Source organism: Protomyctophum parallelum (genome assembly GCF_964188405.1).
Source record: "Protomyctophum parallelum genome assembly, chromosome: 1".
Lineage (NCBI taxonomy): Eukaryota > Metazoa > Chordata > Actinopteri > Myctophiformes > Myctophidae > Protomyctophum > Protomyctophum parallelum.
In genome coordinates, this window is record NC_139697.1 from 83516456 (window position 1) to 83535145 (window position 18690).

General features: G+C 41.7%; 1 protein-coding gene across 1 annotated transcript in view; it reads left to right on the forward strand.

Annotated features, from left to right (window-relative positions):
- LOC310855271 (peripheral-type benzodiazepine receptor-associated protein 1-like) overlaps positions 1 to 18690 on the forward strand; it is a gene marked incomplete at its 5' end in the record, with an annotated part of 103450 nt that overhangs the window by 40119 nt on the left and 44641 nt on the right. Inside the window, 3 exons of the mRNA XM_083760216.1 lie at positions 66 to 257; positions 14756 to 14932; positions 18684 to 18690. The exon at positions 18684 to 18690 is cut by the window's right edge and continues 77 nt beyond it. Coding sequence (XP_083616342.1) covers positions 66 to 257; positions 14756 to 14932; positions 18684 to 18690 — 376 coding nt within the window. The remainder of the gene's footprint in view (positions 1 to 65; positions 258 to 14755; positions 14933 to 18683) is intronic.

The window sequence follows — 18690 nt, forward strand, 5'->3', positions numbered from 1 at the left end:
GGAAATCAAGCAGCAATTGATTCATTGTTGTGTGGTATTTTCTGACTGTCTCTGTGGCTCTGTAGGGCTCCCCCGTTCCTTCTGCTAAGCAGCAATTTGAGAAGTTTCTGAGAGAGTCCCAGAGGGAAGTGTTGCGACTACAGAGGCAGCTGTCGGTCACCTCATCCCAAGAGCAGCACAACAGAAGCCCTGGGATCCCCGGGGGGACAGAGAAGGCTGCAGACATCAAGATGGAAGAGGGAGGAGAGAAAGTACAGGTACCTGGCTCTATCCAGCTCTACTCTGACCCCTGTTGGTGATCAAGTTCAAGTCGTTAGGTCGAGTCCCTTCATGTTCATGCACAACAAAACTACTGCTCACGACAAACTACGAGTCTGCTAAATTCCTTAGCAAACAAAATCTCTGAACATTAAAGGTATATTAACACTTATTTTGCCTAAGACGTCCCCACAAGTCTTTATAATTACTCCCATAGAAGGCCCAACACGTCTGGAGACGTCTTTAGGTCGTTTTTAATGGTATAAAACCCAACCGCTAAAATCAACGCCTTGCTCAGAGCTCCCGGACATGTTTTGCGCATGCGCGCAGCCATTCACTTCCTTGTTTACGGGCCGACAAAACTTGCTATTTATTATCTCTGAGGCTATCTACACCCTCCCAATGATTTATTGTGGGGGTTATCAGAGATGGAGTACTCTTAGAGAGGCTGGGCTTACTTATCAAATTGGGACATGAAGGGGAGAAAAAGTTTTTCTTTTCTTTTTGTCTAGTAGGGATGCTCCGATCAGGTTTTTTGGGACCGATTTCTTTTTCTTCTATTTTCTCATGATATACCTATACCGATCTTGTGGCAACTTTGAATATTTCCAAAATTATCCTATGTCAAAAACCCATGTTAAAACTGTTCCTGTGTGTGGGGAGGAAGGGGAGAATGTTTAGGCCTGTCACAAAGATGCAAAATTATATTATACTCTATGTCTGATTGACATTTATACCACTAAATTGACATAGGGTGAATTGCCGATCACCGATTAGAGTGAAGATCGCTGGCCGATTATCGGAGCATCTCTATTGTCTAGTCTTTGTGTTGCTCAACATCATAGTCTTTTCATTATTTGCCTGCCACTGAGATTTCTGTTATTGGACATTTTAAATGAAAAGAAAGAAAAATCCATAGGCTATTTTCAGCACCATTGTAGCTGTCTGCCGGTGTCGGCTCGGCAGGTGCATTCAGCAACTTTTGTTCCGACCGACTGATCTCCCGACTTCATTGGACTGCCATTCTGTGGTAATCTGTAGTAGTTTGGTGGAGAGCTGACTTTATGGTAATCTGTAGTAGTTTGGTGGAGAGCTGACTTTATGGTAATCTGCAGTAGTTTGGTGGAGAGCTGACTTTATGGTAATCTGTAGTAGTTTGGTGGAGAGCTGACATTATGGTAATCTGTAGTAGTTTGGTGGAGAGCTGACTTTATGGTAATCTGTAGTAGTTTGGTGGAGAGCTGACATTATGGTAATCTGTAGTAGTTTGGTGGAGAGCTGACTTTATGGTAATCTGTAGTAGTTTGGTGGAGAGCTGACTTTATGGTAATCTGTAGTAGTTTGGTGGAGAGCTGACATTATGGTAATCTGTAGTAGTTTGGTGGAGAGCTGACTTTATGGTAATCTGTAGTAGTTTGGTGGAGAGCTGATTTTATGGTAATCTGTAGTAGTTTGGTGGAGAGCTGACTTTATGGTAATCTGTAGTAGTTTGGTGGAGAGCTGATTTTATGGTAATCTGTAGTAGTTTGGTGGAGAGCTGACTTTATGGTAATCTGCAGTAGTTTGGTGGAGAGCTGATTTTATGGTAATCTGTAGTAGTTTGGTGGAGAGCTGACTTTATGGTAATCTGCAGTAGTTTGGTGGAGAGCTGATTTTATGGTAATCTGTAGTAGTTTGGTGGAGAGCTGACTTTATGGTAATCTGTAGTAGTTTGGTGGAGAGCTGACTTTATGGTAATCTGTAGTAGTTTGGTGGAGAGCTGACTTTATGGTAATCTGTAGTAGTTTGGTGGAGAGCTGACTTTATGGTAATCTGTAGTAGTTTGGTGGAGAGCTTTAGCAAGTGTCCAGGTTTCAGACAGTAGAGTGACGAACATAGTAAACATGGAGCGTGATGACATGGCACACCTTGTTTGAGTTTGTCTGTAAAAAAAGGGTGAAATTGATGGACTAGATCATGTATTTTTAACCAAAGGGGTGGATGATCTTAGTACTACAGCTGGGATTACGTTTTGTCAGTTAATGTGGAATTTGCTCTGCTGGGATTGTTGTCTTTAAAAAAACGAAGCTTAGCATGTTTACACTGGCATGGATGCTGTTTTGCAGTGTTATATAATGGCCTGCCGTTAGAGCTGATACTAATCTGCCACGACCCTTAATGAGATGATTCCCAGTCTTGAACTTGGGCCCGATCAAGATAAACAAGAAAAAACATTTTTCTCCACTGTGGGTACTGTATATGGAGTGATGACTTTAGAGTCGGTGACCACAAATGTCACAAATATGAACAGTTTAATGCAGTCCACTGTTGGTTTTATTTGTGTTAGTGAACCTCAAAGAACATCTGTAACAAGGGAATGTGGCTTCTCCCATAATCCACTGAAATCAATTGTAGCGTCAATTCAGTAGCATCAATTCATTGGGTTTCAATGTTGGTCATATTAAAGTGCATATCTTATGGGAGCGCCTTACGTTTTTTTTGTGCGAAACGTATTACTCCTTTTGAAGCTTAAAGGAGAACGCTGGTCCGGGTAATCTGTTGTATGCAGGACACACATAGACGACAAACGCACACCAACTGTGACTCGCACACACACGCACACACACACACACAGAAAGGGGCCATGCTCTAATCCCCTCCCAACAACAGAATGGTACAGTCCAGTAATCCGCTCTCTGTTGCTGTGGCAGTGAGGAGAGGGTTTTGGGTTGGTAGGTAAGACTCTCACCGCAACAGAGACTTTTATAGCTCGCCCTGCACTGGATAACTAGGGGGCCAAAAGGAAGCCGTGACATTGCCACAGATCACAGAAGAAGGGGTAGGTCATCATCATTTATGCACATCCATTTCTGCATTTGGATGTCGTGGTCCTGCGTGTGCAGGCTGTTTGCTTAATCTTGTACAGTATGTGCAGTCTGCTTACATGTCAGACTGAAACAGTGCAGGGTTGCTACTATACAGTACAATAACTGGTGGTACAGTATAAGAAACGGTGCCATTTGGGAAATGCCTACAGGAGAATTGGCTAAAGGCATCGATGTGCCATACATGACAGAATAATTATTTTGAAGAGATTATATGCATGTTTGCGTCCTGCACGCACGGTGACGGGCGGAACAGTCCATTCCTACAGCAAGTGCACCATTTACCAAGACAAGTGCACTATGGATAACAGCTAAATATGTGTATTTCTTTAGTTGCAAGTTTTTGCTGTTGCTGTTTGTTTTGTCAATTCTCATTTTGATGCATTCTGACCAATTCCAGGCCTACAATGGAGTGCCACTTACTTACAAATTAAAGGGACGTGAACAAGGCCTAGTCGAGGACAGCATGACAAAACCCTTTGAGCAAAGCGTTTGATTGATCCATATCAATATTCTCTATATTTAAAAAAAGAAAGAAAATCAACGGCCAGGCCAATCCATTAAGGTGCTTTTAAAAGAAGTGATCCAGTTACCCGTTTCAGTAGTCTGCCAGGGATTACACCAATGTGCTTATGGCATTCAGGGCCTGCCGAATGGGATCTGGCCCTGCTTTAGTATGCACACTGCACAGCCAGGGCAGGCCCAGGCTGGGCTTGATCCTTTAGCAAGCATGGACCACACGGATGTGAAGCATACACAATGTTACTGCAAAGTGTGAGGGCTGGTGCAAGCAGACATGACTCATGTTGTTACCCTGTGAGCAAGAGGACCATGTCTGATATAAAACAAAACAAAACTGCATGCTCTGCTGTCTTGTAAAGAGACAAAGGCAGATTTTATATGTAGCATTTTGACATGGCCTCAGTAGAAGAGCAAGGCTGTAGCGTGCATAATAAACCCTCTAATAGACCAGTGGTTTTCAACCAGTGGTCCCTGAGGGGGTTCCAGGTGGTTCCCAGCTAAATGAATGAGAGTTGGTAAACAAATGGACCCTTAAAGATCTTTAACTCTTGAGAGTGTAAAATGCACCTAAATGGACCTTATGGGTCCATTTGGTTTCATTTTACACTCTCAAGACTTACATTATTGTTGAACAACTGCATTACTTACAAGTAAGACGCGCAAACGCGGGAAGCGAACGCAGCTCGTGTGTGTGTGTGTGTGTGTGTGTGTGTGTGTGTGTGTGTGCTACAGCTGCGCCCTGTGTGTGTGTGTGTGTGTGCTACAGCTGCGCCCTCTGGTGGCGGGCGGGTGGTGTAACAGCGTGACACACACACACACACACACACACACACACACACACACAGACATTCAGCCCTTGCTATCATAGTAAGTGGCTCACTGCGTTCGCAAATATACAAGAAGTCTACACAATTAGAGAAGGTAGAATAATTGTTATCATGGAATTGTGGACAAAATCCTATTCAAGTTTCGGGTCTGTGAGCCTAAATGTCATCAGATGATGGTCCATGGCTCAAATGATGGTCCATGGCTCAAATGATGGTCCATGGCTCAAATGATGGTCCATGGCTCAAATGATGGTCCATGGATCAAATGCCAAATCAATGATGGACCTTGACGTGAAAAGGGTTGAAAACTACTGTAATAGACCGATGAGCTAATTCCTCACATGCTTACTAAACATGTACTGTATGCTCACTAGCATACAGTATGTTACAGTATATACAAGCTGCTAAAATACAGTGTAAACTAAAAGGTAGAAGACTGTTACTTTTGACACGATTAACTCTTCAGTTATAAGCATAGTGTATACATGCTGCATGAACATATGTTCTACATAATGTGTTTAAATGTATTCACCCACAGAATGTTATTTCAGAAGTCGCTGGCAGTTCTAGAATCAAACACGGCCTTGGCTTATTTTATTTGTTATCCTGTACAGGTTAAACACTTCAGAAAGGTACAAACATGGCAGGCTAGTAAGCAGCACAGCTGCAGCTAATATCATGTGTGCTGTTTTTGAAAAATCGTGAAAATGTGGCGCAAATCTTTGAATATATATTATTTCAGAGCGAACGTTTTTTAACTAAAATCTTCGCTACTAGGGGGGTGTCCCTGGAACAACATATTTTCAGATGAGGGTCCGCGGCCAAATACAGATCATTCTGGGGTTCCTTGACATGAAATATAGGTTGAGCACCACTGACAGAAACATAGGTTTTTCAGAACCTTTTAGGATTCAGAAGATTTTATTTATTTATTCGGCCTCAGTCCTAAATGGGTTAATGGATCGTGCCCCTTTAACCTGTCTTTTCTGTATCAGTAAAGACACCTTTTGTGCAGTAAGATTTTATTTATTTATTATATATATTTTTTTAAATTATTATACTTTTTAGCTTTTTCGGCCTTTATTGATAGTGAACAGTAGTCTGACAGGACATGGCGAGAGAGGGAGAGATGGGCAGTGACACGTAGCAGAGGGCGTCGGGATCGGCAGTCGAACCCACAACACGCTGTTAGCCGAGATTCAAAAACGTTTAAGTAGGTTAGGACTATTATATTATACCATTTAATTAGAATAATTTCATCCCAACACCTTGAATCAGAAGATCTCGAGATCTTTGTGTAGTACTTTGAATAATGACTGAATTATTTTTGAGGAGCGCCTTACATAAACATAAAATTCCCATTGACAATGAATGGAGAATTTTAAGTCATAGTGGCATAGTGTCTATTTTACATCATGATGATGTGTAAGAGCACTTCACACAGGTGTGATTTTTCCTTTAATGTCTAAAAGGGATTCCTTTATTTTCTACAAAGACAAGTCAGTTTGCTATTCTTCTGGTGGCAGATTTTCTCCTTTGCTTTGTAACAATGTGATATTTTTCTACCGAACTGCATTTAGTCAGAAATAAGTGTCTTTGCTGTTCATATTTAACTTGGAGAGGATTTGCCTAATTGTCTGTGAAGAAAATAATCTTCATTTTGTTACAGAAAAAAGCCCTCTGAACAGCTCTCGCATGAAGATTTTTTTTTGGGCTCTCACGGCTTTATTGATAGGACAGTAGTCTGACATGAAATGGGGACAGAGATGGGGAGTGAGCCTATAGGGTTCCCACATTGCAACACATTGCAGCCTAGGGTGTCCACATTGCAACACATTGCAGCCTAGGGTGTCCACATTGCAACACATTGCAGCCTAGGGTTCCCACATTGCAACACATTGCAGCCTAGGGTTCCCACATTGCAACACATTGCAGCCTAGGGTTCCCTCCCTAACCACCACACCAGCGGCCCGGCCCTGGGTTCTAAACTTCACTAGACATTGGTTACACATTTCACTGAGGTTAGACATGAACCGTGTATGGTTGGTGTTAAATAAAAAGCTACTTGAAGTAAACTAAATGCTGCTAGAAAGAATACCCCTTTTGTGAGTAGATCGGATAGTGTTTGATATATAGCAGAGATTGTAGGTGAATTTGAACTACATTTTGGTCTTATCAAAGCCTGTCACGATTATTATATGATTGCAATTGTTTGAGATAATAATTTATAATATTTTTTTGCAAAAAAATAAGTTATAAAATATGTAAAATGTCTTTGTATATTAAGTTGTCATATCTGTCCAGTGTAACTTTAGTTTACGAAGCCTAAAGGACAAACTTTTTATTTATGTTCCTATGTTCAATGCCAAAAACGCAAATCATTAATCATTTGTACGACAATTCATTAATTCGTCAACAAAAATGTCATGACCACGACAACAACGTTAATCGGACCTCATAACACCACGACAGCCATCTGGGAAATATTAATGCAAAGTAACATTAAGCATAGGTCGAGTGAAACTCTGATATGCTCATCTGGTGATAGCCCTGGTCCTGAGAGACTTGCTATTAACACACTGGACCAGGGCTAATCTGGTGATAACTTCAGGTATTACTATTTTGATGTCATTGGTAGGCATCATACTGTAGGCACTAGCTCGCACATCGATGATAGACTCACACACACACGCACGCACACGTGCACAGCATGCGGACATAAGCACACACGCACACACACACTACGTTGACAGTAGCCTATCGTTGGCGTGCACAGCAACGTATGACTCCAAATGCCATTGGCTGCAATGCTGGTAAAAAACACAAGCACTTTTTGGAAAGCAGGCTTCCACATTGTCCATTAAAATGATCAATACGATTCCTATTAGTGAATCTTATTGTAGTAGAAGTATTAACTCTTTCTGTGCTGCTAGCTGGTAGCATACATTTAGTTAAAGGGCTTTTCTGTTTGATGACGTAGTGCATATGACGAGACGAGTTGAATTCATAACGTTTCCACCTAAATTTTACCCCGTTCATGTGGGACATTTTATAGTGCCCTTATTTGACCAGCGGGGGTCTCCTTTTTCATTAGAAACTGTAGTAGCCTATACAACTTTGTTTACGTTGCAATGCACTATTGGGTAATTTGGGTGTTTGTTACTCTCACTCTCCAAAACAAATGGCATAGCGATAGCGTGTCTGTTCAGCCTTTTTAGATTAGGGTTTGAGTCGTTTGGCCGAGCACAGCACAGACGGAGACATTGCTGCTACATAGATAGATACTTTATTTGTCCTTTTTGGAAATTTGTTTTGTGCACAGCAGTCATCAGGATATACATAAAACATATGCAAACAAACAGATCACACAGTACATGGACAATAAAGAAACAATGCCAACAGAAGGCCACCAGTCATAGTACCAAGAGGCATCACATCACACTCTATGCACGGAACTGAGATGGGGCCTGCTTGTTCAAGTCCTATACTTATGGGAACAAACGATCTTGAGGCCCTAGCCTGCAGGGAAGGTACCATGTACCGTCGCCCTGATGGTAAAAGATGGTATTGGCTGTGTAACGGGTGTGTATTGTCCCTAGTAATAGCTTTCCCCTTCCTGAGTACCCGGGTTTCATACATTGAGGTCTGCAGACTACGAGAGCTTTTATTGTTATTCTTCCGGTATGAGGGAAAAGGACATTCTGGATGAATGTATACTGTACGTACTTGGCAGTAAAATAATTAAGCATGGGCCTGTTCTGGGCATACACTCACAATACCTCTTCAAATAGCCTCGGGGACCACAGGCTTTTTGTTTTCAATTCAATTTGATTAAAGTGTCAAATCGCAACAAGTTGTCTCAAGACACTTTACATGTAGAGCGACAAAGCTCTCTGTGTTTGCGAACCGACAGAGATCCCACCCAGAGCAAGCAATATTACGACAGTGGTAACGAAAAACTCCCCGGTAGGAAGAAACGTCAAGCAGAACCCAACTCTAGGGTGTGCGGCTATCTGCCTCGACCGTGTCAGGGGAGAGAAAAAGAAAGGAGAGACAGGGAGGAGATACAGGCAAAACAAGTAGTAGAACTAACAATAATAATGAATGTAATAGTGTACGATACTATAATATGGTATAACAATGTTGTCAGATAATATATAATAATGTATAAGAATATTAAGATAAGATATAGTTTAGTGGTGTAATATAATATGGTAGAAGTCCATGGACATGCTCTGTGAGGGGGCCGGGTCCACGGTCACACTCTTGTTGGGCTCTGTGAAGGCTCCGTGAAGAGGCCTGGTCCACGGTCACATGGTCCAAGGTCAAACTGCGGAGTGGAAGACAAAATAAACCTTTCAAAGAAAAAAGCCTGGGCGAGCCCAGCAGGAATAGTGATCTATAATAATCTACTATTCTGTGCCTATCGGGTTGCAACTTGGACGAGGCTGAGTCGGCTCTAGTGCACTTCACAACGTTCGACGCAGCAACTCGTGTGCTTTAGCATGTTTGGTGGTGTCTCCCATGACTCAAATTCGCTAGAGATGGCGCACCTCCGTCGTGGTCTTAAACTATACTTTATCGGCAAAGAAACTAGTTGGCGGTTGTTGGAAAAATAGTGGCGCTCACCTAAAACTGCATTCTTCCTGCGTTCCTTCCTCTGCATATGCGTTCCTGATGTTGTTATGCGCTGTTTGCTCCCACCGCCACCCCAGCACCACTGGTGGGCTCTGCTATTCCTATTCCCCATGGGGGGGTTGTTATTGTATATCTATCTCCCGTCTCTTATGATGGTTGTATAATTGTGTCGAGCAGGTAGAAAAATGGAGCAGAGCCAAACGCCAAGATAAAATATTAATGCACACTTGTATTCTCATTCTCACTCTCTATTCGTGAGTTATCTGACTGAACTTTAGTGTAGTTTGATAGGTGTGTCCACGTATTGATCAGTAACTTATTGATCATAAGGGTATAACAATTCTGTAGACTTTTAACGTCCTACGAGCGTCGCAGTCCCGCTCCCAACGAGCAGCCCGGAAGAGATAGTATTAAAATTAAATTGATATAGAGTACTCACAAAACAGAAAGAAAGAAAGACAGAAAATGTAGCGTAGGTCCTAAGAATAGGGTCTGAAAGGAACACCCAAGTGAAAGTGTGGTTTTAAAACCGATATGCATTGCCCCATGTCAGCTCTGATCCGATGTCTACACAGCAGGCTAGCCTAAACTTCACTGCACCTTAATGTTGTTGAAAATTGCAGGTCTCTGCCAGGCCGGGTTGCCTACGCAGGGCGTGCAAACTTTGGAACTACTGGATAGGATGACATTTTGACGTGCAGTGCAGATATAATTTCTGCCTTGGTTCTGTGCAGATTATTATTTTTTTTATTACTTTTTAATAGTTAAATTTACATTTATATTTATTATATAATTTTTTTTTTTTTATTATATATATCTAATGTAATCCTGGGCTCTACTCTCCCTCCGCTAACCTGGGGAGAGCAACGGACTGACCTCATGCTTCCTTCAATGCATGAGCGTCCAAGCAGCTTCTTTTCACCGGTTGGACGTAGCGCGTGGAAGGAACACGTTATTCCAACCAGTTCCTTTCCCCTCCATCAGGCGCCCTGCTTGCCAGGGGGAGGCAGTTTAGAGACCAGGATTACTGCATAGTTTTTGTGAGGTTACCTACAGTACCCTAGGCCTAGGGGACACAGGCTTGGGACAAAACCTCTTAACTCCATTGGACCCTCAAACTCCACCAATTCTCCCCCTCTCATGCAAGTAATTGAAATATATAAAGTCACAACGAACACCAACTTTGATGATGCAGTATTGCTTTGTTTTCAAAATATAAGGTTTTATTAATTTCCTGAAACTTTTATATTTTCCTTTTCCTGAAAAATATTAGTTAAGGTGGTTTCCTCCCGACAGCAGAGATATTATTTTTTAACAAAGAAAAGAAACAAGAAAGTGATTACTCTATGTTGAACTACTTGAGTACTCCTGCCCCATCCCTACTTACAGTACTACCACACCTACCATTAAGATAAATGCACCAGGAATGAGGAGGATCTCCACTGACCAGGAATGACAAATCATGGGCTTGGTTTAATGGCTGATGATACTAAGGCCAATAGAATTAGTGCCTCCTGCTGGCTCTCTGTCACCACTATCATAATCTCTTCAAAAACATAAGCCAGGGATAGCCATGTTTTACCTCCGAGATGCCACAGGTTTATGGAGAGTAGTTGACAGTGTAATGGTTCATTATTAACCTCCTCCAACTTTAGACAATATAACTAAGACACAAAGGGTAGCCTGCCCTATAGAGTGATCTGTAGTTGAATGTAGATCATTTATCTTGCTGACATGAGTTGGGGTAAATGTTGCCACTTATATAGCCTCGGAGACCACAGGCGTTTCGTTCTCAAAAGAGAAAAGAAAGCCTTGGAGAGACGTCTGTAAAATGTGGCATAGCGCTAAACTCTGCTCTCTCTGCACCTGTATTCAACCTCTCTCTCTCTCTCTCTCTCTCTCATGCACACACACACACACACACACACTCTCCCTTCAGGTTGATGAACCAATTGGGAGCCACCGTCCATTTCCATTTATAGACATATAAAGGCAGACGCCCTTTCCGGCTCTGAAGCGTATGTGCTCAAGGGTGGGCAAACATTTCCCAAGATGCGCCACAGAGCGCATGTTCGGGTCTGATAAGTCCCATAAAAGATGTGCTGTTGGCCAGTAATGACGTGACGTAGTGTGCCTTCGACACTTCCGGCATACTTCCTCCCTCAGTGTAAATTGTTCCGCCCCTCCTTCGACACACATGGCTCCAACGAACTGTAGCAGCCAATGAGACATCAAATTTTTCTCTATGGATTGACCCGCCCCTTTATGCCCAGAAAAGCATAGGTCTCTTTTAAGCTACTGCTTATGCTTTGCTGACAGATCAGCAATTTTTTAAAGGAAAATAAATAATAATAATGTAAAATAAAATAATACATACATTTATAAATTATATAAATTAAACGTTAAATTTGATTCATTCAAAATCAAATTCAGAAGTGTGTAAAGCAACACACTATAACAATTTCCTCATTGTGAAAAGCCATCTTTATGCTTTTTCTTTAACTCACCCTATTGCTCACGTACAGTAACCTGCGATGATGTGACATTTGAAGTGTTCCTTATAGGATAATATCGTAGCAGAGAACTGGTCTGCCTTCTAATAAAGTAAGCCTTGCAGAAGCCTATCTCCTGTTTCTGTAGCGTGAGGCAGCTTGATGTACAAGTACACACTGTGCTAGTATGTCGCAGGGACTTACCCCCAATCAAACCCTTGATGCTGAGTCTTTGGTATGACCCGGCCGGGGATCGAACCCCGACCTCCCAGTCCCAGGGCGGACACTCTAACCACAAATCCACTGAGCTGGTCTGCCTTCTAATGGCCGACTAATAAAGTGTGAAGACTACCTCCACCTGTGACACGTGGCAGAGTGTCTTTGATCCTGTTATTGGGTCATGGCCTTGGCTGCACTGGTCCAGTTCCACTCTGAACATAAGTAGGAGATCGCTAAAATTAGATACTTGATTCCTGACTTTTAACCCTTAACCAATGGGACAGCAGGACATCAGCGTAGACCACTCAGTGGAAGGAACAGCACACATTAGAAACTTGTACCATACTTGAGACGGCTGAAAATAAGGGCTCTTTTGAAACCACCTGAGAATTAGGGGTGGGATGATTCACTTACGATTCAATATGATCTCGATACCTAGGGTGCCGATTCGATTTATATTGTCATTCTTAATTATATTGTGATTCGATATTGTGATTAAAAGCAATTTAACAAGTTTTGTTGCCCACCCTTACTGAGAGTTAACGGACAGTCTAATTAGAAAAGACAGGCTCTAGTGCTAATGTGTTCTGGTCATGGTCCCAGCTAGAGGGATTCCCCCTGGGATTACTCTGTGATTGTAGTTAGACCACTAGGTAGGAGGCTCACTGCTAATCCCTCTGGCTCACAGAGGGGGTATAATGTTAATGTCAATGTTAAAGCATAATATGACGACAGCTTTGCCCCCTTCCCCCATCAGTTGTAGGTCACAAGTCAAGCACCAAATAAAAGTGAGAATGAAAGCTCTTTATCTCATCATGGGTCATGGTCTATGGGCATATTTAATTACAGTTAATTATACGGTTGTATTATAATTGTATTTGCTTCCTTGATGTTATCTTAGATCGCCACGTCGCCCTAACTGGAAAGAACCCGGGGCCCTCACACAGTGACTATAGCCAGTTTAACTTACACATCTTTGTTTGTGTGCATGCATGTATATGCCTTTTGATTTATTGTGATTTTGTTCCCCACCCTAAAACATGATCAGCAGGTGTAACGGCATTCGTTCACCTTCCAATCTTTGTTGCACAGGTGGTGGAAGTGATCATGCGCAGCAGTGCACACAGAAACATGACAGATGGATGTCCAGTCGTAGAGCTCAGTTTGGGTGTATTTAGTTGTGATAGGAAGAACATACCAGCTATAATTGGTAGCAATTACCCTGTTCTTTTGTCTGCTTCTGGCTACTGGCTGGTAAGAACGGTGTGCTCCCACCATCCCCTGTGTCCGATCTGAATCACTGCACCTGTGTGCCCTCTAAATACACACCCAGTGCTGTCAAATCTAAAGCTCGCCACCAAAATAATAATGCCAACCTAACCAAAATACATAACCATCCTAATGGCTCTTACATCAGGTATTATTATTATATATTATTATATTATATATAATAGTTTTTTCAAAACAGTGTACAGTATTTGTTAAAACGACACACATATCCACAGCAAATTCATTCACAACGCCAGCAGCATGATTGCCTGGTGCCGTCATGTGACTAGGATCATGTGAACAAGCAAACGGGTGTATGAAACCAGATACTTTGGCCTGGGTTGCCAGATTTTGTGCTTACAGCAAGCACAAGCCATCAGGTTAACATAAGCAATTGGGCCTGACTGTCACACTTTATTGTCCAATGTTGTTTTACAGCAGTGGTTGACAAACACTTTATAATGACCACACAGGCCAACACTATTAAATATAAGGTATTTAAAAAGTTAAATCTGCCTAAACATGCAGATACCCTTTTACATAAACTAGAGTACAGTACACATACTATTTACCCTGGGTGTGTGTGTATATATACACATACTATTTATCCTGGGTGTGTGTGTATATATACACATACTATTTACCCTGGGTGTGCGTGTATATATTGACATTTTATTTAATTTGATAGCCCCTTGAGATGCATCATCTCGTTTTAGAGGGGGTCCTCTAAAACGAGTCTACGATGTGCGGCCATCCGCTACTAGATGTGAAGGGCAGAATAAAGGGTTTTAAAACTGAGCTGAAACAAGTGGACGGTTGTCAAATCCCACAATTTCCTTCTTCTGATTGGCGACGTGTGGCGCTAGGGGTGAGGACTGCGTAGCGGCCCGAACCTCTAGTAGAGTTATAAAGGATAGAGTGCGGACCGGAGCGACAGCCCCGCCTCCCGCTATTCTTTTCAATGGAAGTTGCTCAGTGGCATTTTGAAGCACCCGGAAGAACACGATACTTCCGCATTTGCCAACCAAATTTTGGTTGAGAGAGTCAGGGTGCTGCTATTGTGTGTGTTGGCTCACTGGAAACTCTGCTACACCAGTGGGTCTCTGAGGATCCTTTTCCCCTGGGGTTGAACCAATTCGGTTCTTTTTCCCTGCCTAATATTGAACCAGTTCAGAGTGTTTCCACTGAAAATGAATTGTTCCAGAAGTTCCAGAACCCTAAAAAGTTGGTTCGGAACTGGAACCAAAAAATGGTCACTGGTTCCGTGAAAAGCACCAAGGTTTAAAAAAAGCTAGAACAGAACCAGTTCTAGAACCAAAGTTATTTTGGTGGAAAAGAGGCCAAAGTGTCCTTGAGTGGGTTCCAAATGACCCGTATGGGTCTGTAACTCATTAAGGGTTCATTTGGTCCATTTGTACACTCAGAGTTATGGGGGTCCTTGAAAAAAAAGTTTGAAAACCACTGCACACTAAATGGAACTGAGCCTTAATTAGTATCACTGGTAACACCTGTAAGGGAAGTAGGGAAGCGGCCCGGAAGTAGCAAGAGTTATTCCGAGTGCATTACAGAGCCCATTGCTCCGTAAAGCACTTTGAGCTGCATTTCATGTCATGAAAGGTGCTATACAAATTAAGTTTTATTATTATTATTGCTGTCTGTTTGTCAGGTTGCAGGTGAGACCCCATGTGTGGCGTTAGATGAGGCTCCATCCAGGTGCGAGGAGGCTCCCGGAGAGGAGGAGGAGGAGTTGGGGTTGCGAGTGACGCCCCCGCCGCCGCCGGGCCGCAGCCCGACCCCCTCCTGCCAGGAGGAGCGCACAGAGGAGCGGCACATACAGTATCTGGTGAGAGCAGCCTATTACTGCACATTATACCATCCATCCATCCATCTTCAACCGCTTATCCCTAGTCGATCACGTGGGCAACAGCTCCACCAGAGTATTCCAGACTTCCCTCTCCAGAGCAACATTAGTGACTTCCTCCTGGGGGACCCTGAGACGTTCCAAGGCCAGTGAGTCGTTATCTTTCCTCCAACTGCGCCTTGGTCTACCCCAGGGTCTCCTCCCAGTGGGACGTGCCTCAAGGACCTCCCTAGGGAGACGCCCGAGAGGCATCCTAACCAGATGCCCGAACCACCTAAGCTGGCTCCTTTCCAGGCGTTATACCGTATAACCTTATACCAGTTGCTCTCAAACCCAAACCCCAATTTGACAATTGACATGTATTAGCCGGCAGACGCCCAATTGAAAAGATATGCCAGGGACCCCCAATAAGAGAAGAATTTTTTACGACTCTCGCAGTGATTCTCAACCATTTTAATTCTAATTGGAAACCGTACAGAAGCATAAAATCAAAGATTTGCTGATGAAGTGTATCCGTCTGCAGTGTTGGGTATCGTTACTTTCTAAAGTAACTTCGTTAGGTTACTGGATTACTGCCTTGAAAATAACATACAAGATTACCTTCTGAGAAAAGTAACTTGTTAGATTATGGTTGCGTTATTTTTGCGTTTTAACCCTCGAGAGAGAAAAAAAATGAAAAAAAAGATATAGCTGCAAGCAGCGATAAGGCGGGACCAAGAAAGAAGACAATACGCAATAAGAACAATATGCACAAATAAGACTCACTACTTTGTCTGTAGTGTGAATACTTCCACAGGATAAACTATCCATCTTCTCTGCACCTCTATGCCGCACACGTGTTGACAACGGAATGTAAACAAAGCTGTCTGTGTGTGCTGTGCGGCTGTGTCACACCAAAAGTGGTGACCTACTGTATTGAATCCTGTACATTGCATATATAACTCTTAATTGGAGCAACCATGTTACTATACATATGAATGGGAAAAGGGGAGAGAGACTGACCAAACCAACAGACATTTAGATTCATGGTTTTACTAACAAATCACATAAAACAACATAAATCACCAAATAACTCCACAACAAAACCCTAAACACAATGACCCATAACATAACTCCAGTATACATTCTAATATTCAAATAATAACACAAATAAGAACAATAACATACGCTCCTTGGCGCCCCAGTGTATGCTGGGAAATGGACTTCCTCTAGCCACTCCCATTTCACCTGGCAGTATTTATAGCACATTAGTACTTAATATACTTAAACTTAATATACTGAAAGTTTATACTTGTATTGTATTTATAATGTATTAAAATTCAATCTACAAATGTATTTACTTAAAATATGCTAAGAATGCATTTAAAAAATACAATCTACAAATATATTTTTAATTATTATATTAAAGTACATCTTACAATAAATGCATGTTCAGGAGAACTTGCTATGAATATATTGCTAATGGACTTAAAATATAATAATCACAAATGTATTTATAATTATTATATTGAAGTACATCTTACAATAAATGCATGTTCAGGATAACTTGCTATGAATATATTGATAAAGTGCTTAAAATATAATAATCACAAATGTATTTTTAATTATTATATTAAAGTACATCTTACAATAAATGCATGTTCAGGAGAACTTGCTATGAATATATTGATAAAGTGCTTAAAATATAATAATCACAAATGTATTTTTAATTATTATATTAAAGTACATCTTACAATAAATGCATGTTCAGGAGAACTTGCTATGAATATATTGCTAATGGACTTAAAATATAATAATCACCAATATATTTTTAATTATTATGATTAAAGTACATCTTACAATAAATGCATGTTCAGGATAACTTGTTGTGAATATATTGCTAATGGACTTAAAATATAATCACTGGCACAGATAGATACTAGTGGTGCTAATAGAGCACCTGCCCTATTGCACTCTGGACAGCAATGTGCCCTTTTGAAAGTAATTTTTTGTACCGTTTGTTCATTTAATTTTTGTTTTGTGCAGTGTACGTGGTCCATGGTGAAATTATCAATTCTGGATTAAAAGCTTCTATTATAGTATTTATGGGTACATTCTTTAGTTTCGACATACTATTGATCCGAAACCTCAATACCTAACCTAACCATAACCACAAGCATGGGAGCAGCGCATGTCATACCATCGCATTTTCGCATCACATGTCCCCGCGCTTTGGACCTTTGGTGTGTCGGATCTGCGTGTGTACCCCTTATTTATACCCCAAAATCTATAAATCTTATTAAGGTGGTTCCACGCGCCGCACAAGGTACCCTTTTTTCCACTTGAGCACCTGTCCCTCAAAATGTCTGTGCACGCCACTGCATTACTCCCTCCCGGTTTTACTCCTTAGAGTATAAGCGACTGGCGATTCTATGTAGTTGTACACCCTCCCAAAAACCAACAAGTAGACGTGGGTGGTGGAGGAAGAGCTAGGTGGTTGTTTAAAATTCAGGGATTTATAGAAGTTGCGACTGTAACACACACACACACACACACACACACACACACACACACACACACACACACACACACACCACAGGCCAGCGGGCGCACCTATTTGGGTTTTTTTAAGATTTGTTTTTGGCTTTTGTGCCTTAGTATTAACAGTTTGCAGAATTACAGTACATTTCAAGCACAACTCAATACAAAGACTGTTAACTGTGAGTGGACGACTCAATAAAGCATTACTCTTGTTTACAAGAGGGTCCACCTTGTTCAATTCATCAAAAGATTTAGAGACGTACAAATATACACTTCTATATGTAGCCAAAGAACAGAACAGGAATTCATCATAAAGGAGGTAAAAAGGGAAAAGAAACATATGCAGTGAGGGGGGAAAAGGGGTGGGTGGGTGGGGGGGGGATTCAAAGACCTAGTGAAATGAAAAATAATGCATGATAAAACATGAAGCTTGATTTCATTCACCTGTTTTCTTCCCATTGCTGCGCGTCCGTCCAAACATAGCTGATGATTACAGAACTATTCCCTTTTTTTTCATTCAAGATGACATCCAGACTCGGTTTAATCAGCACGCTAAAATATGTATCTGAAAACGGTATAGGTTAAAATAAGCCACAAGCTTTGCTGCCTGTCTCTCTGTGACTTTGTAAACAAACGGCACCCGCGTGCACGCATCGCACATTTACCGGATCTACATGGAGGAATGCAATGTTCTGATTGGTTAAAACACACACATTCAAAATAAAATGTCTGTATCTTTAATTTCACTAGGTCTTTTAACTGTTAGTCTCCACAATTAGCCCCTTGGTTCCCCAGGCTCCCCCACTCGGTCCCAGCAGTAATGCATGATGATGGCTATGTCAGAAATAAGCTGATTTCTCCTTTGCTGGTCCTGCATGTAAGCTCCATTTAGAATAATTAAAGGATGCTAAGCTTTGTAATGCCATGTTGCTGCCATGACGGAGGTCAATATGGAAATTAAGGACTTAGCCTATGTATTCTAGATCCCAAACAGATTGATGCCACAGACACACAAACTATAGTAAATAAAGGCCGTTTGTCACAGGATATAATATTCTTTGGCGCATATCGCATTCCTTGCTCCAGAATTTGTCCTTTATTTTGTCAACGGATATCATGTAAACAACACAAACACGGGAGATCCTGTTTCGGGTGGCATCCGGTAACGTGTGCAGAGTGTAAAATGGTGTGCCTTTTTGTGATCATTGTTCAGGAAAGTG